The sequence below is a fragment of the Ailuropoda melanoleuca genome, chromosome 6 (assembly GCF_002007445.2).
Source record: "Ailuropoda melanoleuca isolate Jingjing chromosome 6, ASM200744v2, whole genome shotgun sequence".
Classification (NCBI taxonomy): Eukaryota; Metazoa; Chordata; class Mammalia; order Carnivora; family Ursidae; genus Ailuropoda; species Ailuropoda melanoleuca.
The window spans coordinates 78365619-78391849 of record NC_048223.1 but is presented as its reverse complement, the minus strand read 5'-3'; the positions used below and the strand labels follow the sequence as shown (position 1 = coordinate 78391849).

At 48.0% G+C, this 26231-nt stretch overlaps 2 protein-coding genes across 11 annotated transcripts in view; one reads left to right on the top strand and one right to left on the bottom strand.

Annotated features, from left to right (window-relative positions):
• SAMD8 (sterile alpha motif domain containing 8) overlaps positions 1-9670 on the bottom strand; it is a 46186-nt gene extending 36516 nt beyond the window's left edge. For all 4 annotated transcript variants that reach the window (XM_019802541.2, XM_034662725.1, XM_034662724.1 and 1 more), the window contains exon 1: positions 9432-9670. In XM_019802541.2, the coding sequence (XP_019658100.2) occupies positions 9432-9605 (174 nt within the window). In that variant the 5' untranslated portion in view covers positions 9606-9670. The remainder of the gene's footprint in view (positions 1-9431) is intronic.
• Positions 9671-11450: 1780 nt separating this feature from the next.
• On the top strand, positions 11451-24991 carry DUSP13 (dual specificity phosphatase 13). Of its 7 annotated transcripts, none has more exons than XM_019802542.2 (7): positions 12428-12514; positions 13902-14082; positions 16142-16345; positions 17375-17469; positions 21058-21231; positions 22704-22924; positions 23626-24991. In XM_019802542.2, the coding sequence occupies exons 2-7, from the start codon at positions 13996-13998 to the stop codon at positions 23826-23828; spliced, it is 984 nt and encodes a 327-aa protein (XP_019658101.2). In that variant the 5' UTR covers positions 12428-12514; positions 13902-13995; the 3' UTR covers positions 23829-24991. The 7 variants fall into 7 exon arrangements, with proteins under 7 accessions (XP_019658103.2, XP_034518618.1, XP_019658101.2 ...); XM_019802543.2 differs by having other exon boundaries at positions 12483-12514; positions 13954-14082; XM_019802544.2 differs by lacking the exons at positions 12428-12514; positions 13902-14082 and adding an exon at positions 11451-11524.
• The last annotated feature ends 1240 nt before the right edge of the window (positions 24992-26231 follow it).

Here is a 26231-nt window from a genome sequence, read left to right as displayed (position 1 = left end):
AGACATGAATAGGCTTGTCATCCAAAGAGGACATATGAGGGACACCTGGGTGGCTCAGTCTGTTAAGAGACGGCCTTCAGCTCAGGTCATGATCCCAGCATCCTGGGATCAAGTCTCACGTTGGGCTCCCTGCTCAGCGGGGAGCCTGCTTCTCCCTCTCCCTCTGCTTGCCGCTCCCCCTGCTTGTGTGCGCTCGCGTGCGCTCTCGTTCTCGATCTGACAAATAAATAAACTCTTACAAAAAAAAAAAAAAGAGGATATACGAACGGCAGAGAAGTACATGAAAAGATGTTCAGCATCACTCGCTGCTAGGGAAATGCAAATTAAGACCATGGTGAGGTATTACTACACACCTATTGAACAGGAAAAATAAGCTGTGCCAATGTGGAATGCTATCAAGGATGCAGAGAAAAAGGACTTCTCACACACTGCTGGTAGAAAATAAAACTGTACAGCCATGCTGGATGATAGTTTGGCAATTTCTTTAAAAACTGAGCACACACTTACTATACAGCCTAGCAACTGTACTCCTACTCCCAGGCATTTATCCCAGAGAAATGAAAACTAAGGTTCACGCAAAAACCTGTATACAAATGTTCCCAGCTTCATTACTTGTCATAGCTGAAATGTGTATAAAAACAAAGTATCTCCCAATATATGAACAGTTAAGATGTGGAACTGTGGTACATCCATAACATGGAATACTACTCAACAATAAAAATTAATAAACTATGGATACACACAATTGATGGGTCTCAAGGGCACTGTGCTAAGTGAAAAAAGTTGATCTCAAATTGTCACATACAGTATAATTCCCTTTATAATCTCCTCAAATGATAAAATTATACAGGCAGAAAATAGGTTAGAGGTTGCCAGAAGTTAGAAAGAAGCATGTATCATGGGTGTGGAGGTTAACCCGAGATCTTAATAGTGATGAAATAATTCTATATGTTTTTAAAAAATTTTTTAGGCTTAAGTTTTTAAATTTATTTAAGTAATCTCTACACCCAATGTGGGACTGGAATTCACAACACAGAGATCAAGAGTCACAAGCTCTTCTAACTGAGCCAGCCAGGCGCCCCTCTGTATCTCGATTGGTGAAATGGTTAAACAAATCTATTCATGATAAAATGACACACAACTATACACACATTTTGAACCAATGTCAATTTCCTGGTCTTGATACTGACTGTACTCTAACTATATAAGATACAACCAGTGAGGCAACTTGAGTGAAGGCAAGTGGGATCTCTCTGTACTATCTACACAACTTCCTGTGAATCTAATTACTTCAAAAGTACAGTTAAAAAATTTTTTTAAAGGAGCAGAATGTCCTAAAAATAGCACATGTAGCCTATGTATATATCTTTAAATAAGTAAAATGTCAAACTATTAATAGTTACTCCTCCAGTGAACTCTCACACTCTACCTTAAGTATTTCTAAAACTTTTAAATTTTATACAATGAGCATGTAATACTTGATACCCAAAGGGAAAAGACTCAAGAAAACAACAACAAGGGATCAAGACTCCAGCCAGCTTGGGTGGCTCAGTTCGTTGGGCACCTGCCTTCAGCTCAGATCATGATCCCAGAGTCCTGGGATTGAGCCCCGCATTGGGCTCCCTGCTCAGCTGGGAGACTGCTTCTCCCTCTCCCTCTGTTCCTCCTCCCGCTAGTGCACTCTCTCTCTCGCTCATTCTCTCAAATAGGTACATAAAAATCTTAAAAAAAAACAACAACAAACAATATTGCTTCTCATTGTTTGAAGAACATCATGCAAACAGATATGAATAGAAAATTTAAAAAATCAACTAAATGCAACTATTAATCCATGTATGCATACACACACTCGATAAAAGGTAAGAAATAGTGAGGCAACTAACAAGACCAAGAAGTCCAAAAGAACATCTGATTATAGATCCAGCTCCATCACCCATTAACAGTGTGACTTTAGAAAATGACTTAACCTTTATACTTTGAGACCAAAAGATTATGAACAGAAACTAATTAGAGGGGCGCCTGGGTGGCACAGCGGTTGAGCGTCTGCCTTCGGCTCAGGGCGTGATCCCAGCGTTATGGGATCGAGCCCCACATCAGGCTCCTCCGCTATGAGCCTGCTTCTTCCTCTCCCATTCCCCCTGCTTGTGTTCCCTCTCTCACTGGCTGTGTCTATCTCTGTCAAATAAATAAAAAAATCTTTAAAAAAAAAAAAAAAGAAACTAATTAGAAATTTTAAACATACAATGTTTGAAAGTCGGGATGACAAAATTCTTAAAATGGCAGGACTGGGAGTGATCTGAAAGATCTAGTGTAATTCTTCAACTGACAGCTGAAGAAACAAAGACTTGAAAGCTAAATAAATTTCAGACAGGATTCTGCAACAGAATTTGATATAAAACCCAGAAAGTATAGCAGTCAATAATGCTGGCTCTGGAATCAAACTGCCTAGGTTCAAATTGTGGATTTACCACTCACAGCTATGTGATCTTCCATTAACTACTTAATCTTCTTGGGCCTCAGTATTTTTATCTGCAAAATGAAGAGAATACTAGTTCTTACTCCATAGGCTTGTTAAGATTACATGGAATAATACATGTAATGCACTTGTAATAATGCTTGGCAAATACAAACTGCTCAGTAAATATAAGCTAGTATTGCCACCTTCATCAACTCCTCTTTCTGCTAGCATTGCCCTAGGCCTGAAATTAAATCATTAGAATCGTCATCCATAATTAATAGTCAAACCCACTCTTAACTCTTGAAATCTTTCGGTTAATATGAAATAATTTTGAGTATTTGAAAACAACTGTAAAGTCTTATAAAGGTTTTGCCCAAGATGGAATTACCTTTTAGGGAAACAACAGTGTAATAAAACACATAAGCCAAAAAACAAAATAATAATAGTGATTTCAATTAATCAGAGTAGAATTCAACTCAACAGGAGTTCCTCATATAAAGATTTATTTAATATCAAGTTTAACTTAATAAAAATATTTCAACAGGAGCATACCAACCTTTAAAAAAATATGTTACAGGTTGATGCAACTGATTACTGTTGATATCTAAAAGTATTTCTAGGGGTGCCCTGCTGGTTCAGTCGGTGGAGCACGTGACTCTTGATCTCAGAACTGTAGGTTCGAGCCCCACACTGGGTGTAGAGATTACTTAAAAATAAAATCTTAGGGACACCTGAGTGGCTCAGTCGGTTAAGCACCTGCCTTTGGCTCCAGTCACGATCTCGGGTCCCAGGATTGAGTCCTGCATGGGGGGCGTTCCCTGCTCAGTAGGGACCCTGTGTCTCCCTCTGCCTGCAGCTCCCCCTCTGACAAATAAAATCTTAAAAAAATAAAATAAAATCTTAAAAAAAAAATAAGTATTCTATACTTTAACAATTTGGGAAGAAATTGGGAAAACTTCCTAACGTGACAGGTACTAACAACTGGAAAGACACAAACTATCCTGCTGGTTTTCATTATGCAAACACATAAGAGACCAAAATAGTTTCTAACTTATCATTATGCAATCTTTAGAATACAAAGGATATATCAACAGGGGCACCCAGGTGGCTCAGTTGGTTAAGTGTTCAACTCTTGATTTCGGCTCTGGTCATGATCTCAGGGCCGTGGGATCAAGCCCCCCCTACTGCACTCTATGCTCAGTGAGGAGTCTGCTTGAGATTCTCCCTCTGCCCCTCCCGCTGTGTGCAAGCTCACTTGCTCTAAAATAAATAAATATATCTTAAAAAAACAAAACAACAACCCACATAGGATATATCAGCAAAATGAAAACTTTACTTTCTGTGTGTTTTATAGAACCAATATCTAAGTTCATATAGTGACAGTGATTTAAATATGCTGGATTTTCCTTTCAGTTTTACTTGATTATGTGTACTCTAAAATATAGAGTATAGACTGAGGCAATTGTCTTCTTTAAAAACCATACACTGTCTTTAAAAATCAAACATTAAAATGCCCCAAAAGAATTTAGAGCAACTGATGATTCATAAACACAAAACGTGCTATTTTTGAAAGTTATTACTGATTTGGTATACAGCAAAATTTTTATTTATTTTTTTTTTAAAAAGATTTTATTTATTTGAGTGGGGGGAGAGCACAAGCCTGGGGAAGGGCAGAGGGACAAGCAGACTCCTTGCTGTGAGCGTGGAGCCCAATGTGGGCCCCGATCCCATGACCTGAGCTGAAGTTAGATGCTTAACTGACTGAGCCACCCAGGCACCCCTACAGTAAAATATTTAGAAATTATAATTTTCAAGTGATGTATAAAACCTAAAAAATAATAACCATATCTCAAGAGAAAAAAAGGGGAAGAGATTTTTAAAAATTATATAAAGTTAACGTTAATATATTCCCTTTCAGGCAATTATACGTTATAGTTGAACTCACACTAAAATAAGCTTAAGTCTAATTTTACCTAATAAAGCTTACTTATTATGCACACAATAGAGACAAATCATACCAGTCTGCAGATGCATAAACCAGAGCATAAAATTAATTTTTATGAAAATAAAAAGCCTGAATTATAATGTAGAAGGATGAAGTTTACTTTGGGCATTTAGCTCTGCAGTTTGTAGTATTTCGGACTATGCAGCTTTTTTTTTCCTAATCTCTTTTTAAAAATTCTATATTAAAATCTTTTCATTGAGCAAACACAAAACTATCATTTTCCCTTAATATTGATCAAAAAACAATTTACTTTTCTTAATAAGCACAGAGCATTGTCTCCAAAACATCTATGAAATCTTCTATAATTACAAGACAGTTACAAAGACCCTGAACCAATTTCTACCATAAATTTTTGAAACTCTAGCAGTGATTCTCTACTGTTTTGTTATGACCCACTTCTAAGCAGTAAAGTTTGGGGCAGCACATTTGAAGAAAGGCTATACTTCAGTTCTCAGATATTTTTTGCTGCCTGGACCATGCACTCTTACATACCATTAAAAAAAAAAGTTGTCATGTATACCAAAGAACACAAACTTTTTCTGGCTCCAACTTGCCTTTAGACTAAGATTCCCACTAGCAAGTTGCACCTAATTCTATACCACATCCAGAACCGTCTCAGCTCAATGAGTAAGAATCTAATAGATAACAATGCCCAGTTTACAACCCTCAGTTACAGTAGAAGTTTTTACACAACGATGAAAATTTAGTAAATCTGATGAAGGGTTCTTGATCGGGCTGCATGCCAGTACAAAGAAATACACCAGCAAAGAAGCATATAAAGTTCCAATTCTTATTCTAATCACTAAAATGGTATTTAGAAAGGCTAGTGGTTTGACATATTGATTAGTAAAATCTTTATTTTTAAATATGCTATACCTCCAAATCAAAACAACATAATGGAAAATGAGAAACTGGCTCAAGATTTCAAAATCTATTACAATATTGTGAAAATATACTGGACTTGGACCCCAAATTTAATGTATGGTTTTGGCGGTGTTTGACTTTTATGACAATATTTTATTGATGAAACTAACATTGATTTAATTCAATCTCAAAGTTCCAAACTAAATCTCATTTGCAGGCATTTTCAGTAACTCGGTGATACAGTTTCACTTATAAAAAGACCCGAAATTAGTAGAATTCGTGGTTCTCATCTCCTACTAGAATGTCTTACAGGTCACGAATTTTAAGAGAACAAAGGGTCAAGATAATAGATACATTACTACCTCTCTTGACCACTGCCACAATTCAAATGCTTAACTAAACCCACAATAAAAATTTGAGACAAATATAAATATAGGTCACTGACTTCACAACATCCTTTTTAAGGACAAATGATAAAAAACAGTTCTGTGGTGAAACACTGTGATTAAACTATTGTAACCAAGTTTTCCCAGTTTCTACTATCCTAAGCAAGAGACAAGACAGACTCATGTTACATTCTGCATTGAAGTGATTTTATTACTGGGAGGACCCAATGTGTAGTGAAGTAACAGAACAATTCAATATGGAAGCATGAAATCTAGAGTCAGCTAGAAGGGGCCAGGCTTAAGATTCAGTGATGATGGTGCTGTGTGTATGGGGGGAGGAATATTGACACCACAAGTCTGTCACAAATCCATATCCCATACTCATATGACAAATTATGAACCAGTGACAGAGGCAGCATGTGAACACTGAATTGATCTCCAAGCAAGTCTGGTTCATGCTCTCCAATTTTTGTTAACTTCTGGATTTCTCAAAGCTAAGAGGACAGTAAGACCTAAAGTAAGAATCACTGTCATGATTAATGGTCATGTTAGAATCACACTACTATTAACGTCATATAATTACATCAGGCCTGGAGGTAAGAATTTTCAAAGAATATCTAATTAATATGGTCATTCTATAAGAGAAAATAACAATAATATTCATTAGAACATCTGTGATACAACAACTTCTCAAAAACAATGTTCAAATCTCAATTCTCAAAAAAGCAATGAAAATGTCTCTAAATCAGCTATGGCAAAGTTTTGAAAAAACAGTGAAGATCTGGTGGTTAACAAAATAAGAATGTTTACAAGCAGTTGTGCAATGTGAATTAGAGTCTTTACAGAATGGACAGTACTACTGAAATCAAAACTGATTTATCTAAGTGTATCTGCATGTTCTGCCATGTGGTCATGATGGCTTCTTCTTGTCTTAGGGAAACTGCTCAAGCTCAAAACTGATTTTCTTTACGACTAAGTGTGAGAACTGTCAAAGGGAAACAAAAATAACTATTAGACATGCAAATATATTAACTGTACAACTCCATTTGATGGTTTATTTAATTTCATAGTAATATTAAGATGTAACCTTAATAGAGAGTTCTATTTCAGTTCAATTCCATACATTTTTAAATGCTGACTTTTATTTAGAGCTAAGTATGAAGACATGGTCTTTAGAGAATCTCAGTCCGGTGTCGATAAGCAGAAACATAAATAATATATCTAACTTCCAACTAAAGATCATCTGTATTAAGTTAAAGAAAAGGGAGTTAATCTTTTGACAACAGTTAAAGAAAAGAGAATTTATCTCTTCTTTGAAGAAATAATTAACGGAGTCCACTGAGCATCTGAAGATATGACATAGTCTATACACATAAACTAATATTGAAAAGATTTTGCAATCCGTACATTTTCACTGCATTAAGATTAAACTTTAGTAAATACCCGTTTAGAGAAGAAACACTTGATTAAAAGTTTGTTTTGAAATGGCCAACAAATTTGCAAAATGTATAATCAAATAAAAAGCTGTTGGGGCGCCTGGGTGGCACAGCGGTTGAGCGTCTGCCTTCAGCTCAGGGCGTGATCCCGGCGTTGTGGGATCGAGCCCCGCATCAGGCTCCTCTGCTATGAGCCTGCTTCTTCCTCTTCCACTCCCCCTGCTTGTGTTCTCTCTCTCGCTGGCTGTCTCTATCTCTGTTGAATAAATAAATAAAATCTTTAAAAAAAAAAAAAAGGCTGTAAAAGTAGGGGCGCCTGGGTGGCACAGCGGTTAAGCGTCAACCTTCAGCTCAGGGCGTGATCCCGGCTTTATGGGATCGAGCCCCACATCAGGCTCCTCCGCTATGAGCCTGCTTCTTCCTCTCCCACTCCCCCTGCTTGTTCCCTCTCTCGCTGGCTGTCTCTATCTCTGTCGAATAAATAAAATCTTTAAAAAAAAAAAACTGTAAAAGTAATTTTATGAAACATAGCTAAAGTTAAAGCCATGTTGTAATTTAACAATTACAAAAGGAAATTAACTTATTTCTATAAAGTGAATATAAGTATTGCAATCATTTTTCTGGTACAATTATTGTTTCCGTACTATGTCTTCTATAAAAAGTATCTATGTACCCACCTATCCCAGTTCTGTTTATTGCCTACAAGCATCCTCTATTCTTATTTTTCTAGATCACTCTATTAAAAATATTACTCATACAATATATGCAAAATTGCATTAATATTCGTCCTGCAACTTTTGACAAAGTACCCCCTCCAATTTTCAAGACACCCCAATCCTGGAGTTATGAGTGAGTAAAAGAGCTGGTACACCTGGACTGTGGTGATTTCACATATAGCTGACCCTTGAACAACAAGGTTTGAATTGTACAGGTCCACTTATATGCAGATTTTTTTTCAATAAATACCGTACATTCTGTAAATTTATTTTCTCTTCCATATGATTTTCTTAGCATTTTCTTTGTTCCAGGTTACTTTATTATAAGAATATAATACATAATACACATAACATAAAATGTGTTAACTGTTTATGTTATCGGTAAGGCGCCTGGTCAACAGGCTATTAGCTAAGTTTTTGGAGAGTCCAAAGTTATAGGGGATTACGACTGCATGCTTCTGAACTCCTGTTGTTCAAGGGTCACTGTAGTTTTATAAACTCTTTTAACCCAGACACCTGCACCGACCATATTTTCACCCTGTAGGAAATATGTGTCAAATCAAGTTGTCAAAGTGTCACCAGTCAATACTGAGTATCTGTAAAACCTAAGTGTCCAAATACTTGTTTTAATTTTTTAAATTTAAAGGTAACGTATTAAATCTTTTCTTTAAGATCTAAACTTGTCTGGTATTTAAAGTAAACTTAAAAAAAAAAAACACACTATTACTGTTAGAAGAAACCCAAATGATTATCTTTATTGTCAGAATATCTTTTCCGAACATCACTTCCTTTTTACTACTTCCCCCAGCCGGCTGTTCCGGCAAATCAGTGTTCAACACCGCCCCAGATTCTTAAAAGGATCCACAGAAAGCCCCACAATCCAAGCATATTACCCTAATGATCTTCGGTGTTTTCAAAGACACCTGTGAAAATGCGAAAGCCTTGAATTAGATCCCCAAGGGCTCCTTTTCTTTCTTGACCCCATTTCTCTTTTTTTCCCTAGCCCTTCAGGTCAGACGACTTCCTAGCCGACAGCCCCTCCCTCTTCCAATCAAACCTAAAACCTTCTCCTAATTAGCAACCCCCCACCCCCACCCTTCGGTCGGCTACCTCGTCATTCACGACCCGGTCCCGTCTCTCTCTCCAGGCCGTAATACTGACCTTGGTCCTGGCTGCTCGGATCCCTCACCCCCACCGCCAAATCCCAGAGCATCCCTGCCTACGGCCCGGCATTCTCGCAGGACCCCTTCAATGCGCTTCCCTCACTACTCGGCTTCCAAACCCCTCCAAGCCCTTGCCTCTTCAAAGCCACCTCTCCCTCAGGTCTCCCACTACCGTCGCCCCTCCGCCTCCTGCCATCGCCACCCCCCCTCAGGCCCTCGGCTCAACAGCCTCCATTTCCCACAGATTCCATTCTAGAGCAGACTCTCCCCGGCCCTCAACTGTCTCCTGTGGCACCTCCGGATCCCAGTCCTCCGCAGCCCGGCTCCGCCCCTGACTCCCAACTCATCCTCGGCTGCCGGCGCCCCCCAAACTCCCCTCTCCTCAGGCACTGCTTCAGCTCACCTCCGAGGTGCGAGTCGGGCTCCCCTGACCCACCTCCGAGTCGGCGTCCGAACCGCCGTCGGAGTCCCGGGCCCTCCGGGCCTCGCCGGAGTGAAGCACCTCGGGCGGCGGAGGCGGAGCCCGGGGAGGCGAGCCCGAGTGGAGGCGGGGGCGGTGGCGGCTGCGCGCAGGCATCACTTCGGCTCGTCTCTGCCGCCCCGGCAGCCGCTGGAATCCGAACCGGAACTGCTTCGGGAGGAGGGGCCCTACGGGCGTGAGGCGGAGCCCTACGGGCGTGAGGCGGAGCCCTACCGGCGGGGGCGGGGCCCTACCGGCGGGGGCGGGGCCCAAACCGGAAGGGACGCGACATTCAAGACCCGCGAGGGAAGGAAAACCGCAGCGAGGAAACCCGAGAGCGCATGCGTCAGCCCCAACGCGAAAGTGTGAGAAAATAAGGGGCTGGTGAAGATGCAGGGGGGCCTGTGGTAGATGAGGGGGAGCAAGAGGAGGTCACCTAATTCCTTTGGAGGGAGCCAGCTCCTCCGCAAAAGCCAGCATCCAATGATCACCGTTACAATTTATTGCCCCTTTACTTTCTGACAACCCTTATTCCAAATGCTATATAAATATCTCACTTACTCTTTGTGCCAACTCTGCAGGGTGATATAACACAGAAGGGCCAAGAAACCTGCTTGAGGTGCCGCAGTTAATATGTCCTAAAGCCAGTCTTCCTACTTAAATCTGTCTAACTTCAGAACCTGTGCTCTTCTCCATTATCGGAAAGTCCCCAACACAGGCTTAGAATTGGCATAAACCAAATCCAAAACCACCTGCGACCTGGTCTCCAACCCCTCCTTGACCTTCTTCCTCATCAAGTGCAGGGCAGATTTCAGGGGCTCTGATGGGGTGGAGACAGATTCTAGGGTGGACATGAGTGCATACTTCTCCCACCGGGTCCCCTGGTGTAGCCTTTACTCTCAGGCTGGACTACTCTCTTTACACTGCAGCTTATACTCCTTCCAGCCCGTCAGGACCTTCACAAAGTCGCCTGAGAACGGGCAAAGCATCTTACCTCTTCTGCTGGTAACTGGCTCTGACAGAAGGACAGATATAGACCTTTCTCAGTTTCTGTTGTGGGGACAAAAGCCCTTGTAAGCAGGGGAATCTGCACCCCAAAAATGTTTCTAATGACAGTTAGTCCTTTGGCTCTTCAGAAGGTCTAGGGCAACATTCACTTCCCTTCTCCCCACTTTGATATACATGGCTCATTTCAGCCTTCTCTTTTGAGAAATCAGTTATTTTCATTATAGAACCATTGTTCAAACCTTCCCCCACAAACCCCGTGGGAACCCTTTAGATGAAGTCCTCCATGCTTCCTCTCCACATTTCTCTGACTCTACAATGCAGGAAACTTCCCTTGAGCCGCATAATCCAGAGGCTCACTCAGCAGCCATATGGTTCCCACCCAGTTTGTGGCCCACCCAGACCTGCAGAGCTTTTTTAAAATCATTCATTGCTGGAACCAACCACCCCCTCTCCACCCTGGATCTCCACTTTAACTCAGTCCTCAGAACTAAATAGCCTTATTCAGGGCCCTAAGCCTCTTAGTTCAACAAATGTTTCTTAAGCATCTACTACAGTGTTAAACACAGAATATCCTTTGTTTCATTTAATTCTCATAATTCTTTGAGATAGGTATAATTATCCTTACTTCACGGAAGAAGAAACTGAAGTAGAGAGGTAAAGTGACTTGCAGAGATATGACTGATTACATGTTGTCACGGAGTTTGGGATTAGGGGGGTGACTTGGGGAGAAAAATGTCCTGTTCTTTCTGGAGGCCTCTGTAACTTGCTGAGTCACTTGCTTCTGTCCCACCTGTCCCTGCCAATCTCGGGGAAGGAGAAATAACACTGGAGAGGCAGAGAGGAGTGACCGCAGAGACAGAGGGGTGGGTGGGCTGGCCCATGGCTGAAGCCTCGGTCCCAGAGCTGAGGGGAGATGCTGAAACCACGCCTTGCCCCAGCGTTCTGGAACTGGAGGAGCTCCTGAGGGCAGGGAAAGTTTCTTGCAGCCACGTGGATGAAGTTTGGCCCAACCTTTACATAGGAGATGCGTGAGTGGTAGCTGGTCGAAGGGGTGCGGGGAAGGGGACAAGGTGAGACTGTTCTTGGGCTCTTTACCAGAGATGGGAGCTGGGTGGAACAAGGAGAAATAGTTCTGCTCTGCACATCCCAGGCGGGGGACTTACTCCAGGACCCCAGTGTGCTGGGGGCCATGCAGTGATCAGGTGTGACCACCAGGGGGAGCAGGGCTTCTGCCTGCCTGGATGATTGGAGCTCCCAGAGGATCCTGAAGTCTTCTGATATATCCAGGACAACTGGCGAGTCTGGGGACAGAGGCCTGGGGAATGGTGCTTTCAGGTAGGACATGGGATGGACAGAGAGCTCCCCTTCCTGGTCCCAGCCTCCCTCCTCTGGATACAGAGTGGGTGAGAAAGGTGAATCAGGGAAGGTGTCACCATTAAACATTTGTAAATTAGAAGCAGGTATGAGGTAGTGACCAGGAGACACCAGATGTGGGTGGGAAGGCATGGGGCAGGAAAGGAGGGGCAGCTGGATTCCAGGGCTGAAGCAATTCTTTCCTTCCTGTCTTGGCCAAGGCAGGAGCAGATGGTGTCAGGAAGCGAAGAGGGTCTAAAGATAACTCCCTATACCACCAACTCTTCCACCAGAAAGCTCTGAGGGTGGAGCTCAAGCTTACTGGGTTCCTTGTGGCTCCTTTTGGACCTGTGTGGCTCTGTCCCTCTGAAGCAGGGGGCCAGAAAAAACCTCCTTCCTGGACCCCATGGCTCAGCCAGCATCCAGCCCTATTACTCCCCTTCCTAGGGCCACGGCAAATAACCGCTTTGAGCTATGGAAGCTGGGCATTACCCACGTGCTGAACGCAGCCCACGGGGGACTCTACTGTCAGGGCGGCCCTGACTTCTACGGCAGCAGTGTGAGCTACCTGGGGGTACCAGCTCACGACCTCCCCGATTTCGACATTGGTGCCTACTTCTCCTCAGCAGCCGACTTCATCCACCGTGCCCTCAGCACACCCGGGGGTAGGACTTGGGTCTGAGCCCACATCCCATCATGCTCACTCACGAGGGACAATGTCCAGTTTCCCCTCAAATATCAGTGCCCTCCCATCTCTACTTTGTTAAAAAGCCTTCACATTTTAAAAAATCCTCTGCTCAGTGTTCCAACAATTTAGCCAACCTTCTTCCTTCACAGACAGGGAAACTGAGGCCTAGAATCCAAGGTCATGTCGTGAGTTAGGAGCAGTCCCGGGACTGGAAGCCAAGTGTCCCAAACAGCAAAACAGTTTTCTCTTCATCATTCAGCCTTGAGAAATTGCCATTTAGTACCTAGATGTATGGCTTCCATCCCAAAGTATTTTTGAACGGAAAAAACCAAAAAAACCAAACCAACCAAACAAACAAACAAAAAAACCCTTCTACTACCCAGGGTAGAACAGAGGAGCCTGGGGAAGCTGGAGCCCCTGCTTTGTGAGCGCCGGGGCCCTTGTTGCCTGCCCCTGGGTTAGCCAGTATCCCTCTCTGGACTTCAGCTTCTCATCTACATGACAGGAAAGACAAGACTATGGCTCACAGCACTTTTTACTATCCAGAGCGCTGGACATTCATTTGTTCATCATCCATTTGTTTACCAGCTGTTTATTATCTTTTCTGTGCCAGGCGCTGAGCTAGACACTGATCTGCACTTAGACAAGGCGAAGTCCTTGCTCTCATGGAACTTGTCCTTTTATGTTTCATGGAGACACAGTCAAAATTATGAGTACTAGGCATATGAATGGGTACATGTGAAGAGATCTAGGAGAACAGGAATAGGGCAAGGGTGCTCAATCCAGAGGACCAGGGAAGTGAGGGGCCCACCCTCTATAACAGTATTCACTGGGACACATGCAGAAAGGATGAGCTGCTCTGTGATTCAAGTGATACCATGAGTGGTCAGGAAAGACTATACAAGGAAACCATGTCTTAGCTGAAACCAGACAGATGAGTAATAGACATTAGTCAGACCAAGAGCAGGAGAAGTTTTACAGGTAGTTGGAATAGCATGTGCTAAGGCTGGAGGCCAGAATCCAGAAGAGCTTTAAAGAACTGAAAGTTACCAAGTGATCCTCAGGGTAAAGGTCAGGGTGGGGCGGCCTAAGATGAAGCTGTAAGGTCAGCAGGGGTCAGCTCACGGAGAGTCTTGTAAGCCACGTTAAGGAGTTTGTACCCTATCCCAAGGGTAGGCTAAATAGGTGTTGGTTACCCATTTGACAGATCAGGAAACTGAGAACCATAAAAGCTGAACAGTTTGCCCAGGGTTACAGAGTATACCTTGGGTCCCTACCCCTGCCCCTGGGTGGGCCAGCAGGTGGGAAAGGGTCTTTCACCAGGATGTCTTCCTCAGCCAAGGTCCTGGTGCACTGTGTGGTAGGGGTGAGCCGCTCCGCCACGCTGGTCCTGGCCTATCTCATGCTGCACCATAGGCTGTCCCTGCGCCAGGCAGTGGTCACCGTGAGGCAACACCGATGGGTCTTCCCCAACCGAGGCTTCCTTCATCAGCTCTGCCAGCTGGACCAGCAGCTGCGGGGCACAGGCCGGAACTGAGGGGCCAGGTGAGGGCTGGGCAGGGCACGAGGGGGTGAGGGGGCAAGGCTGGGTGCAGTTAGAAGCGAGAGGTCAGGTAAGAACTGCGCAGGGAACACGGCAGGGAAGGCCAGTGAGGGCTGGCAGGGGACGTGGAATGGAATCAGTTCAGAGGTGGGTTGCCAGGGTTTTGTGGGGCCAGAAGTGAGGGTTGAAGGGGGCCTGGCCCATTCCTCAAGCTGCTGGGCTCCCTCACCAGCTCAAGGCCTCAACAGGGTCTGGCAGAGGCAACCTTCCGGAAGGACCTGCTCTCCCCAGCCCATCCACATGCTTCAGACCCCAGAGAGGATGGAAAGGCCAGGGAGGAAAGAGGTGGAAGGCATAAAATGGAAGAGGGGAGGCTTTCTTACCTGGTCCTGATGCGGCGCTGCCCTGAACCCCACCACAGCAGCAGCACAGCCTGTCTTGACACCCGTGGGCTGCCTGGACCCTCCCACAGCCCTGCATCCCTTCCCCTCGGGTCAGGACCCCAGCTACAGCTCTGGGGGGACAGAGTGGCTGCAGCTGTCACTCCATGCTCAGTTATTTTCAGGTCAGCCCTGTGTCTCCTTCTCACAATGGGGAAGGAGAACAGGGGCTCCTGCCACCAGCCATGGCCTCCTCTTGATACACAGTTCTCCTGTCATCATGCCATTCCATTCCCTGCCTTGGACCCAGCGCCCAACTCCCTACCTGCCCTCCCCCAGTCAGTCTGATCTCGGAGTTCCACAGAAGGAGCCTCCCTAACTTTGCTCCCTCTCTGGTTCTGGGGAATCCCTGTGGGACATAAAAGTCCTCTGGAAGTCTACCCAGCTCCTCTCTGCTTCCGTTTACCCCCTGCTCTGCTGCTGTGTGTGTGGGGCATTTGAAGCATTAGCAGAGGTCCTTAAGTTGCACATGAGGAGCAGACCCTCAACACCTTCTCCCCTAGGTCTCCCCATTCCTGCTGGAGGCCCCTGTGTCCCCAGCTGCCTAGGAGAAGGAGTTGCTCCCCTCCGCCCCGAACCACACTGCTCCTCAGGCTTCCAGACCACAAATGGTCACCGAGTGCTGCTTCGGTTTCCTTGGCATCAGCCCTATGAAAAGTGCTCCTGCAGCTCCTACCCACGCTGCCCCTTCCCTCATCTCTCCTCAGCCCTGACTTGGGCTGTGTGTCCCACTGCCCCCTGGCTCAGAGGGGCTGCCCACTAGGGGTGGGTGACTGGCCTAGGCTCTCTTGGGAGTTGGAAAAGTGGCAGCTTTCTCCTGCCAAGAGCTTCCCAGGGTGTGGATGGAATTTCCCCCAGCCCGACCCCCCACCAAAAGCTGTTTTTGCTCTGAATACATAACCAGTGCCACCAAGGGAGAGCACTTTAGCACCCTGCCCTTCTTCCTGATGCTGTCAGGGGGGTGAGCATCTTGGGGATGGGGATTAGGGCAGGACAGAGAGCCAGGTTTAGAGTTTAGGGGTGAATGTAATGGAAGAAAATCAGGGTTATAGCTGGGTTTGCGATTAGGCCCAGGGCTGAGCTGGGTGGGAAACTGTTGTGGGGAGCTCTGCAGGTATGGGGAGCCAAGAGGGAGACAGGAATGGCATGTTGGTTTCAGGAAACTGGTAGAACAGCAGATCTCTGATTATGCCCAATGCCCCACTTCCTTGGCCTGGAGCCCTTAAATACCCTGACCTCTGGCCTCCACATCTTTCCCATCAGGCAGCTGGGTTTGGGGAAATTAGTTGGGCTGCAGCATTGCAAAATTCCTGGAGGTGCCATCCACCAAACATCCTGTGCAACTGGAACCCCTCGGGAATTATGCAGTGTGCAGCCTATGCGGCTGTACAGAGCAGCCCTTGGGACTCTGAAAGATGATGGGGAGAGGTCATTTCTCTCCATGAGCCCTGGACCCCAAACCTGCCTTATCTCTCTCAGCACCCGTACCCACATGACCTTACACAGAGGGCTCAAGGCAGAAGCAGGTTTAGGTGGCCATTCTTGCCCCTGTCCTGACAAGTCCCAACCAGTGTGGGTCTTGGGTTGCCAGCCTATAACATGGAGCTCATCTCTCCCCCAGAGCTGGTCCTTCCTCCCGGCCACAGAGCTGTGCCATTTTGTTTCGCTGGCACTGGCCCTGTTGGTGCTGTGGGAGGCTCTGGCCCAGGTGGATACCAAGAAGATGGTGAGAACCCGGTGTGCCGTCCACCCTAGAGCCTGCTACCCCATCTGCTTCCTCCTGCTGCCTGCGCTCCCTGTCGGCCACTGTCTTCAGTCCCCACAGGTGGGAACGGGCTGCCTTCTTAGCCAATCCCTGAGGCTCCTCAGTCTGGGATTTCAATTTCCCTGGGGTGGGAGGATAGGAGGAGAGTGGGGGGCGGTGGGGGATTCTAAGTGTTCATGAGAGCCCTTGGCCCCAGCTGCCTCCACCAGCTCTCCCCAGAGCTCAGGGATTCTAGCAGGGGCTGAGCCCGGCTCCTTGGATTTCAGACTTCAGGGACCCTGTGTGGTATGGTTGCAGGTATGCGTATGTCTCTGTGTGTGTCAGTCATTGGGGAGTATGAGTGGAGAAGAATACTGAAGTATATGAGTATATGAGGAGGGTCTCTGGGGAGCAGGAAGGGTTCTTAACAGGCCCAAATCTAAGGTCCCTAACTGACCTCAGTGGCCTTGGGAAGGACCTAAAAGACCATTTTGGTAGCCTCAAGGGACAGTGATGTCTGGTTAGGAATGCCTTCTGGAGGAGGGAGGAGCCTGGCAGAAGGCGCAGTGGCTTCTGGACACACAGCTTCTGACTGCAGACCAGGGCAGGTCTAAAGACCTGCTCTGAACCTCACCTACACCTTTGTAAGTGTACCCCCACTTTTCTCAGCCCGAGTCTTCTAGATCTGAATCCTGGGCTAGTCCTATAATTGTCAGCACCCAACTAAGCACCCCTGGACTTGGGTTCTGATGTTGGCATTGCTGCCAGTTTGCGTGTGGTTTTGGCTAGTTTCTTTTCTGTCCTCCTCCATGGAAGATCATTCCAGCTCTAACCTTCTGCCCATGCTTCGCACCACCCTTGAAGGCCAAGGGGGCTTTGAAAATGGCTTATTGGCTCTTCCTTCTCCCTGCCCCACAATCAACATATGCATACACACAGACCACAAGCAGACCCCTGCGGGCTGCCTCCACTCCCAGCAAGGCCAGGTGCCTGGCTGGGCTTGGCACTGACCATGCCAGGGACCAGTGGGTGAGTTGGGAGTGTCAGGGGGAGGCCAGAAGAGGGGAGCAGCACATCATGCTTTATAATTAAACTCAAATCAAAAAATAGAAACAGCATCAAGTGTGCGGAGACAGGGAGCTGGAAGCAGACAGCACAAAGTGCCCGTCAGAGAAGACCACAGCCTGGGCCAGATACCCCCACAGGTGGGTGAATGCCCCTATTTCAGGGGGGCCACGGAGCATGCTGGGTCATGAGGGCCAGGGCTCCTGGGCCTGTGTGTGTTGTGGATGGAGTGGGTTAGATTGGAGGACAGACTGGATTAGACACAGAGGCACAGACAAGGCAGAGTAGTCAGAAAGACATGGTCTTGAATCCTGGATCCCGTGCTAATTGGCTGTGTGACCTTAAACATATTGGTTAATCTCTCTGAGCCTCAGTTTCCTCATCTATAAAATGGGAATGATAATATTATCTGCTTCATAAGGGTACTGTGAGGATCCAATGAGAAAATGTAAGCATTTAGCTCTGTCTAGTATATAGTACATCCTTAGTAAGTGGTGAATATAATTACAATTATTGTTGAACAGAGAAAGAAACCTTGAGAAACACAAAGAGGTAGAGACTAAGCCTCACTGCCCTGTGGGGAGGTTATTCTCCAGCCAGGATATGGCTGAGGCTTGAAAGGATAAGAGTAATAATAATAGTAATGATAATAATAGTTAAGATGCACCCTTGAGGGGCATCTACCATAAGACAGGCCCTGTGGAAGGGGCCTTGCATTTAGTATCTCATGAAATTCTCGCAGCAGCCCCATGAAGGAACTGGGTCAGCAAAGACCATACAAATACCAGACCTGAGAACTCTGCCCGGATCTGTCCTCCTCCAAGGCCTGCATGCTGAGTGCAGAGCCCCACTGGCAGTCCACCATTGGCTGCCCACCTGCCACCTGCCCCAAGGCGTCCTTTGCCAGACTCCTCATGTGTCCTGCCCTGAGACCTCTGGCCTCCACTGTCCTGTGGCCACAGTCCCATCTGCATGGGGAGGAGGGGGGGAAGCAGAGAGCCTGGGTAGGAGGGAAGACCAGTGGGAGCATCTGGAGCTTTAGCTGAGGAGGCGGATGGCCACAGCTGCCCCCTTGCCCTGAGGAGGCCTGTGCCTTGGCCGGAGGCCCCGGGCATGCAGGGTGGTGTGGAGGGACCATGAGCGCCTAGGAGAGGCTGGGGAGAGCCACATGGAGAGGAGGAGGGACACACGCAAAGACAGAAAACCAGCACGTAAACCTGTAAACAACAGCACGAGAGCAGAGACGCCTTGCCTATGGAGGCCACTGCTGGGTTAGGGAGAAGACACAGGAAGGAGGCAGAATGAGGGCTGGAGTGAATGAGGAGAAGAGCCAGGTCTGGCCTGTCCCTACGAAATGTTGGGCGCATGCATGCTTCGCTCTGCGGTAGCCAAGGAGATGTGGGGGAGGAGTCAGGCCAGCTCTGGGGGCAGCAGAAACCAGGGGAGCTGCTGTAGCCACCGACTTCTCCTCCTTGAAGGATGAGTCATTGGGAAGGGGGCTGGACCCAGTGGGATAAAGCAGACAGTGTGGGGGTACATCCGTGAGCATCAGGTGTGAGGCTCTAGGTAGGACCAGACAAGGAGTACCCCTAAGTACAAGGAAAAGGCCCATTCTCCAGACTTGGACCTAAGGCCCCTCAGGGGTTGAAACAGTGACTGTGGCCTAGCAGCCCCCAATCCTTGACGCCTATGCTGTTTCCTCCTCTTCCCTGGAGTCCCCTGGGGCCAGCTCTGTCTCAGCCAGACCCTGGCTGCTTACTCCCTGGCACAGCTGGGCTGCAATGCACCCACTGGCCACAGGGTGGCGGCCATACCCCATGTCAAGCTCAAAGGCCGGGGTGGGCCTGCCCAGCTTCGCAGAGCTCCATTTCAACCGACCTGTGGCTCGCTCAGCCCCAGCTTTTGGCTCCACACCAGTGTGGCTGTTGGACAAGTCTGGGGCCAGGAGCTTTCCCCACCCCAACACACGACGCTGCTCCCTAACCTGTGGTTCCCACAAACGCAGCCACTGCTCTCTATTGCAGGTCAGAACCCCCCCACCCAGGGAACCCTAAATTCAGGCAAGGCCAGGATCTAGCACACGAGAAAGACAGACCATGGCCCAGATGGGAGCAAAGACTTGCTGGAGGCCACAGAATGAGTTACGGCCACGCTCTCCTCCCTCCCTCCAAAGTTCTCTTTTCACAACTTCTGGTAGCCTCTCATGTCCATGGGGAGTTCCAGGGCCAAGAGCCTTTCGTCCCAAAGAGATGCCAAGCAGAGAGCGGCCTAGGGGTTTGGAAGGACTGCGCTTCTGTCCACAGCAGCCTAGGTCTGCTCTCAGACCCCACCCCCACCGGCTCCAAGGGAAGGACCTGGAATTCTAGCCACTTCACAGCATTTGTGTTCTGGGCGGAACCTGCCCTGGTTCCGCTCGGAGGCTGAGTCCTATCCCTGTACCCACTCCCCCATTCCCGGCCTCAGGCCATGCCCTAGGTAGGTGGCAGGCCACTCAGCCTGCCCTGAGAGGTCAGAGTGGGGGATGAGGGGGAAAGCCGGGTCTTCACTTCCACCCTGCCCACCAGCTGCCCACTGGGTGAGCTTGGCCAAGCCGGTGGCCTCCTGGGTACCCATTTCTCTTCCTGGGCCCATCACTGCCTACCCAAGAGAAAAGATGTTCTTTCCAGTTTGTACCTTCCCTGGTTACTGGTTGAGGGGGCCAGGGACAATTAGCCAAGATAGGCACTCCTTCCCAGCACCTCGCCAGCCCCAGGTTCTGGTGCCGCTGACCTCCCAGCTCTGCAGGGGCCTGGACACCCCCAGACAGCCGACTCCTGACACAAGCCACCTCACCTGGGTGAGGCCTGACCTGCAGCACTGGCCTGAGTCGTGGGGGTAAGGAGGAAAATCCTAGGGCCTAGAGGTAGAGGTGTGACAGCAGCCCCAGGCTCCCCGTAGAGACAGATGGGCTAATGACCACTCTCTGGAGTCCCCGAAGGGGGCAACTGGAAGGCTTGGAGACAGAACTGAAGGGGCACAACTGGACTGAAACCCCAGCCTTGCTCCCTATCAGCCAGGCAGCTTTGGGCATCACTTAAAACATTCTGTCTGACCTCTGGCTTTCTCCTATGTAAAATTAGGGACTTGCTCCAAGCGAGGTCTCAGGCCCTTAAGAGACATCCGTTTACTTCGTATGGAGATGCTAACAAATGCCATTTCTTGGCCCAGGCCCCCTCATTCTTGAGATGTGCTCTGTCCTTCAAGCATCTGAAACTGGAAGGGAACGGGCACCTGGGGATCAGCCCTGGAAGTAGACGTGCGGGCCTGAGATGAGCTGCCAGGTTGCGTGGGCCTTCCTAGGTGTACTCTGGGGTCCCCATTCCTACAAAGTCCCAAGTACCAGTGACTTCAGGAGGGCTGGGGAGTCTGTACTGACTAGTTGCTACAGAGAGGGCACTCCAAGGGCCCCTTGGCCAAAGCTTCCAACATCAGGGAACCTCTGGAAAGGGCAGAAGAGACATTCCCAGCTCCAGAGCAGCAACAAGAGATTGATTCCCTTGTTCCCTGGGAAAAGGATCTAGGCCTCAGCCCCAGCTGAGCTGGTTAATAATCTCATCCGAAATAGCTGAGGCCTTTCCTGCTGCATCCTGATGGCCCCTGGGCACTGCACCGTGCCTGGGCGCCCCCATCAGCTGGACCCACGGGTGGGGATCCTGCCCCCAACCACCACAGTGTCCACTCTGTTTCAGGATGGACTCGCTGCCGAAGCAGGATCTCCGGAGGCCCAAGATCCACGGGGCAGCCCGGGGGTCCCACTACCAGCCGCCCACGCTGGCCCACCTCCAGCGCTTGCTGTGGGTCCGTCGGGCCGCCATGCTGAGCCACGTCAATGAGGTCTGGCCCAACCTCTTCCTAGGAGATGCGTAAGTACAACCCACAGGGGGAGGTGGAGGCAGCAGAAGGGGAGCCTTTCCCAGGGTCCTGCAGGGGCAGAGTTGGCACCACCTCTTTCCACACGTCCCTATCCTTCTACGTTATTAATTTTAACTGTGGAAATAGAACACACGTAAGAAAAGCACATACAGCACATATGGACAGTTTCACCATCCACGTCAAGAAACAGGACATTCCTTATGCCCCAGAAGTCACTGGACCCTTCTGAACATAACCCCTTTCCCGGTAGATAACGACTAAGTCTTGAAATAATTGTCTCCTTGCTTTTCTTTATATATTTAACATCTACGTCCTTAACAACGAAGTTAGTTTTGCTTGTCTTTTAAAGTTACATAAGTGGAATCTTATTGTGTGCGTTTTGCGCCTGACATGATGTGCTCAATATTGTCAGATTCACCCACATTCTATGCAGCTGCGGCTCACGCGTTTTTCATCACTGTGTACTATTCAGTTGTAGGACTTTACCATGGTCTATCCATTCAATTGTATGTGGACTCTGAGTTGTTCTGACTTTTTGGCTTTTATGAACAGTGATCCTAGGAACAGTCTAGTACATGGATCCTGGGAACACACACACGAGTTTCTCCAGGGTGTACAGTTATAAAGAAAGTAGAACGGCGAGTCATTTTCCCAAAAGTTTTCCTAAAATTTGAAACATATGAATCAATATATGTGGATTTTAGAAATTTCCCTTAATATTTAGAAAATATGGTTCAGTGTCTTGTTAAGAATATGGCAAATATGCTGTCCCCACCAGATAACCAGTAATAAAATCCTTGTTGAGTTTTAAAAACTACATGCACATATATGTACATAAATGCCTTTTCACATTTTTTTTTTACAAAAATGATACCTCTTTCTAGTCCCATTTTGTAATCTACTTTACATAGAAAGCTTTTTAAATGGAACCACATAACATCTTTTGAAAATATTTTTAAACAATGTGCCCTATTGTATCCTGCATTTTTCACAGGTTCTCAATGTAGCACAGACGCCTTTCCTCCTTTACGTGCAACTACAACATTTTAGTGGTTGCATAGTATTTCATTTAGCTATACCATACTCAGTCTCTTGTTACAGGATATTTAGTGATTTTCCAATTTCATTTCCAATGTCATTAGATCCACTTTATACACATCTGTAGGCATGTTTTGGATTTTTTTCTTTAAATTCCTTGGAGGGGACTTGCTAAGGCAAAGTATGTATATATTTTGTATATTTTTAAGGCTTTTGATGCATGTGGGCAAACTGCCCTTGGCCAGAGTGAAAGGGAGTCTTGAACTCCAACTAGAGGAGCCCCTTCACTCAGGCCTGTGCACTCTTTCCAGTCTCACACTTGGAGGGGGATGGCAGAGGAGGGAAGGGGATAAGTTCCAGCCCAGCCAGAGGGGACCCAATGAGACCTGCTCCATCTCTCAACTCCCCCATGCCTCCCCTTCAGGTACACAGCCCGGGACAAGAGCAAGCTGACCCAGCTGGGCATCACCCATGTCATAAATGTTGCTGCGGGCAAGTTTCAGGTGGACACGGGTGCCAAGTTTTACCGTGGAATGCCCTTGGAGTACTATGGCATTGAGGCTGATGACAACCCCTTCTTCGACCTCAGTGTCTACTTTCTACCTGTTGCTCGATACATCCGAACTGCCCTGAGTGTTCCCCAAGGTGAACTGCTGGCGAAGGCACTGGGGTGGGGGTTGGGGGTGTGTGTGTGGTGGGATCTGGGGCACTTTTTCCAACAGCACTGGTGGGTTGGGTGTCCAGAGTTATAAACCTCCTCAACAACCTTCCCACCCCATGGAGCAATGAGCTGCTACCATTTAGTGAGTGTCCCCTTCAGGGGACCAAAGATCACAGACATAGCTAAGGTCCAGTGTGGTCGTCACTGTAACCATATCCCTCAGTAAGTGTATTGGGCAGAGGGTACAGGGCCTAGCAAAGGCTGAGCAGGCCCTTCTAAGATGAGGCCTTGGCATAGGGCAGCAGGGACAGAGGAAGGGGCAGAACGGGGGGAAGGGGAGGTAGGTGGACACCCCCTGTCATCTGCCACAAATCCAGGGGACTCCGGAAATACTCTACCCCCTCCCACCCCACCAGAGTTACAGAGGATGCCAGAGGAAGCACCTTGGACCTGGAGAAGGGAATCCCAGCTGGTAACCTTGGCTCGGCCACTAACTTGCTGGTGACCTCGAGACAGTCCCTTTCCCTCTCTGGGCCTCAGTTGCCTCATCTGACTATGAGAACATTTTCAGTATTCCAGGGTGCTGTGACAGGGGGGCTGAAGGATGGCCAGAAGGATCTCCAATTCCCAGTGGGGTGGTCAGTGCGAGGGCAGGTAGCTGACGCTAGGTTGGGTCTTCCCACAGGCCGTGTGCTGGTACACTGTGCTATGGGGGTGAGCCGCTCTGCTACAGTTGTCCTGGCATTCCTCATGATCTGCGAGAACATGACCCTGGTGGAGGCCATCCAGACAGTGCAGGCCCACCGTGATATCTGCCCCAACTCGGGCTTCCTCCGGCAGCTCCAGGTTCTGGACAACCGACTGGGGCGGGAGACGGGGCGGCTCTGACTTGGTGAGCAGCCAGGAGCCCTGACCCTCTGGCCGGCATGGCCCAACCCAACCAGCCTGGCCCTGGGGACAGCTGTTGTTTCCAATGACCTTGAGGTATAAATAGCAAGTGGGGGCTTAGCTGAGGCAGAAGCAGGGAGAATTGAGTGGTGACCTTTGGCAGGTGGATTTCCCTGACCCAATCCAGAGATTCTTTATACAAAAGAGAGTTCAGTCTGTCTCTATAATAAAAGGTTCATCATAATAAAGACAGGAGCTCTTCTGGTGGTTTGTGGGGTAGGGTCTTACTCCCAGGATGGTCATGAGGGTCCAGAAGTCTTACCAGCTCTGAGTCAGCATGATGGCAGCCTACAGAAGGAGTCTGTCTGTTTCCATGAAGACAGAGGGCAGGTGAGGATTAATCAGCGGTATCTGTCTCAGGTGCAAAAGGGAGGAGCGAGGGTACAGGTGCTGAGAATTTGCTGGCCCTTTCCTCATCTTGGCCTCCCTCATACCTTCACCCAAGAGCCAGGCTGTCGGAATCAAGCCTGATGTTCAGTGCGTCAGCATCCTCTCCTTGCCCACCCTAGCAAAACGCGATCGTCAAAAACTGGCTGTGTAAGTAGCAGCTCTTGAATCTTTTCATCAATGCTGTACTTTCAAAAGGACTGACTCAAACGAGAGGCATCTGGAAAACACAAGCATGAACCGAGACGATAGGGTCTGGGGAGGAGACAGCCCAGAAATCCCAGGCAAAGGATGGTTATATGATGGAGCAAAAGATTTTGTTCTGAGTTTCTTCGTATTTGTGCCCTAATAAAACAATGTAAAAAGCCCCCAGGCTCCTCAGGGTTCTGGCAGCTGCCTCTTCTCTCCTGCAGAGTTCCCACCCTGCTTGTGGGGGGGTGGTCCCCTAGCCCCCACAGCCTCAGTTCCCATCTCCGGGCTGATGATTCCTGGACCCCTCGAGGCAGCCCAGGTGCCCCCGCCGAGCTTCAAACCTCTGTATCCCACTGCCCACCTCTATTTGAACATTGCACTTGAATTTCAAACTCAGCTGCACTTTGTATCAGCCCCGCCCCACAGGCTGAATTCTTCCTACTTCTTCCTTTGAGTGAAGAGTTCCGACAGCCATTTTTTTTTTAAAGATTTTATTTATTTATTTGACAGAGAGAGCCAGCGAGAGAGGGAACACAAGCAGGGGGAGTGGGAGAGGAAGAAGCAGGCTCCCAGCAGAGGAGCCTGATGTGGGGCTCGATCCCATAACGCCGGGATCACGCCCTGAGCCGAAGGCAGACGCTTAAGGACTGCGCCCCCCAGGCGCCCCTCCGACAGCCATTGTTGCTCAAGTCAGTGATGGGCGTTACCTTGGACTCCTGCCTCTCAGAAAACTAGCCTGTAATTCTGTCTCCTCAGACCCGCTCGAATCTGCATGCTCAGCTTCATCTTTGTTGTGAGTACCCAAGTGTGAGGCACCCTCACCTCTTCCCTGGCCCCTGGATCATGAGTAGCACCCCACTATTGGTCTCTCTGCCTCCAGCCTTGCCCAGCCAAGTCTCCATGTAGACATCTAACTAAAATGGAAATCTGATCACGTCACTACTCTACTTACAACCCCCTAAGTACAAACACCTTGACAAAGTATAAAGATGCTTCATTATCTGAGAATCTTCTCATATCTCTAGCCTTATCTCTTGTAATTCTGTTCCCATACACACTGTGTAATTAAGAAGTGCTAAATGCCCTTGCAGTTTCCAGAATGCGCCACATTCTCTTATCTCTGGTACTTCGCACAAGCTTCAGATCGTACCACCTGAATGCATCACCCTCACCCATTCTCACCGGGGACTCTAGGAGTCTCGGTTTAGCTCTTACTTCTGGGAAGCCCTCCTGGACCCTCCAAACCTGAGAGAAGCGCTCTTCCTTGGGCTCCCAAAATGTCCATCCACCTTTTGTGATGTCACTCTGAATCGTAATTTACTGGTGCCTCGTCATTCTCTTTCAAGTGGCTAGCTCTGATCAGTTTCCCATGGTCTCAAGGTCCCCGTGGCTCCCACACTCTGGCTATGATCCTGCCCCCAGGGGGAGCTCTGTGGTCGAGTGGACCACAAAGACAGGTTGTCCCCACAGCGGTCATAAGGTCTTCTCTACAGAGGTCGCCACGGGGAGTGGACTCCTGCTGGCCCCAGGAGTGGGCCTGCCTCCAGAGGGCATCTCCTCTTCCCCGAGCACCCCGACACCCTCTTCCCAGTGCATCTTGTTCTTCTCTGGCCACCTTGGACACTCCCTACTCACTCCTCACCAGTGCTCTCTGGGGCCAGCTCTGCCTCCTGTGCAGAGGGGTCCTTGCCCTTCTCCGCCATCTGGTCTATTTCCAGAGGGCAGGTGCTTTTCCCTTGCATGAATCAAAAAAGCTGCCCTCTT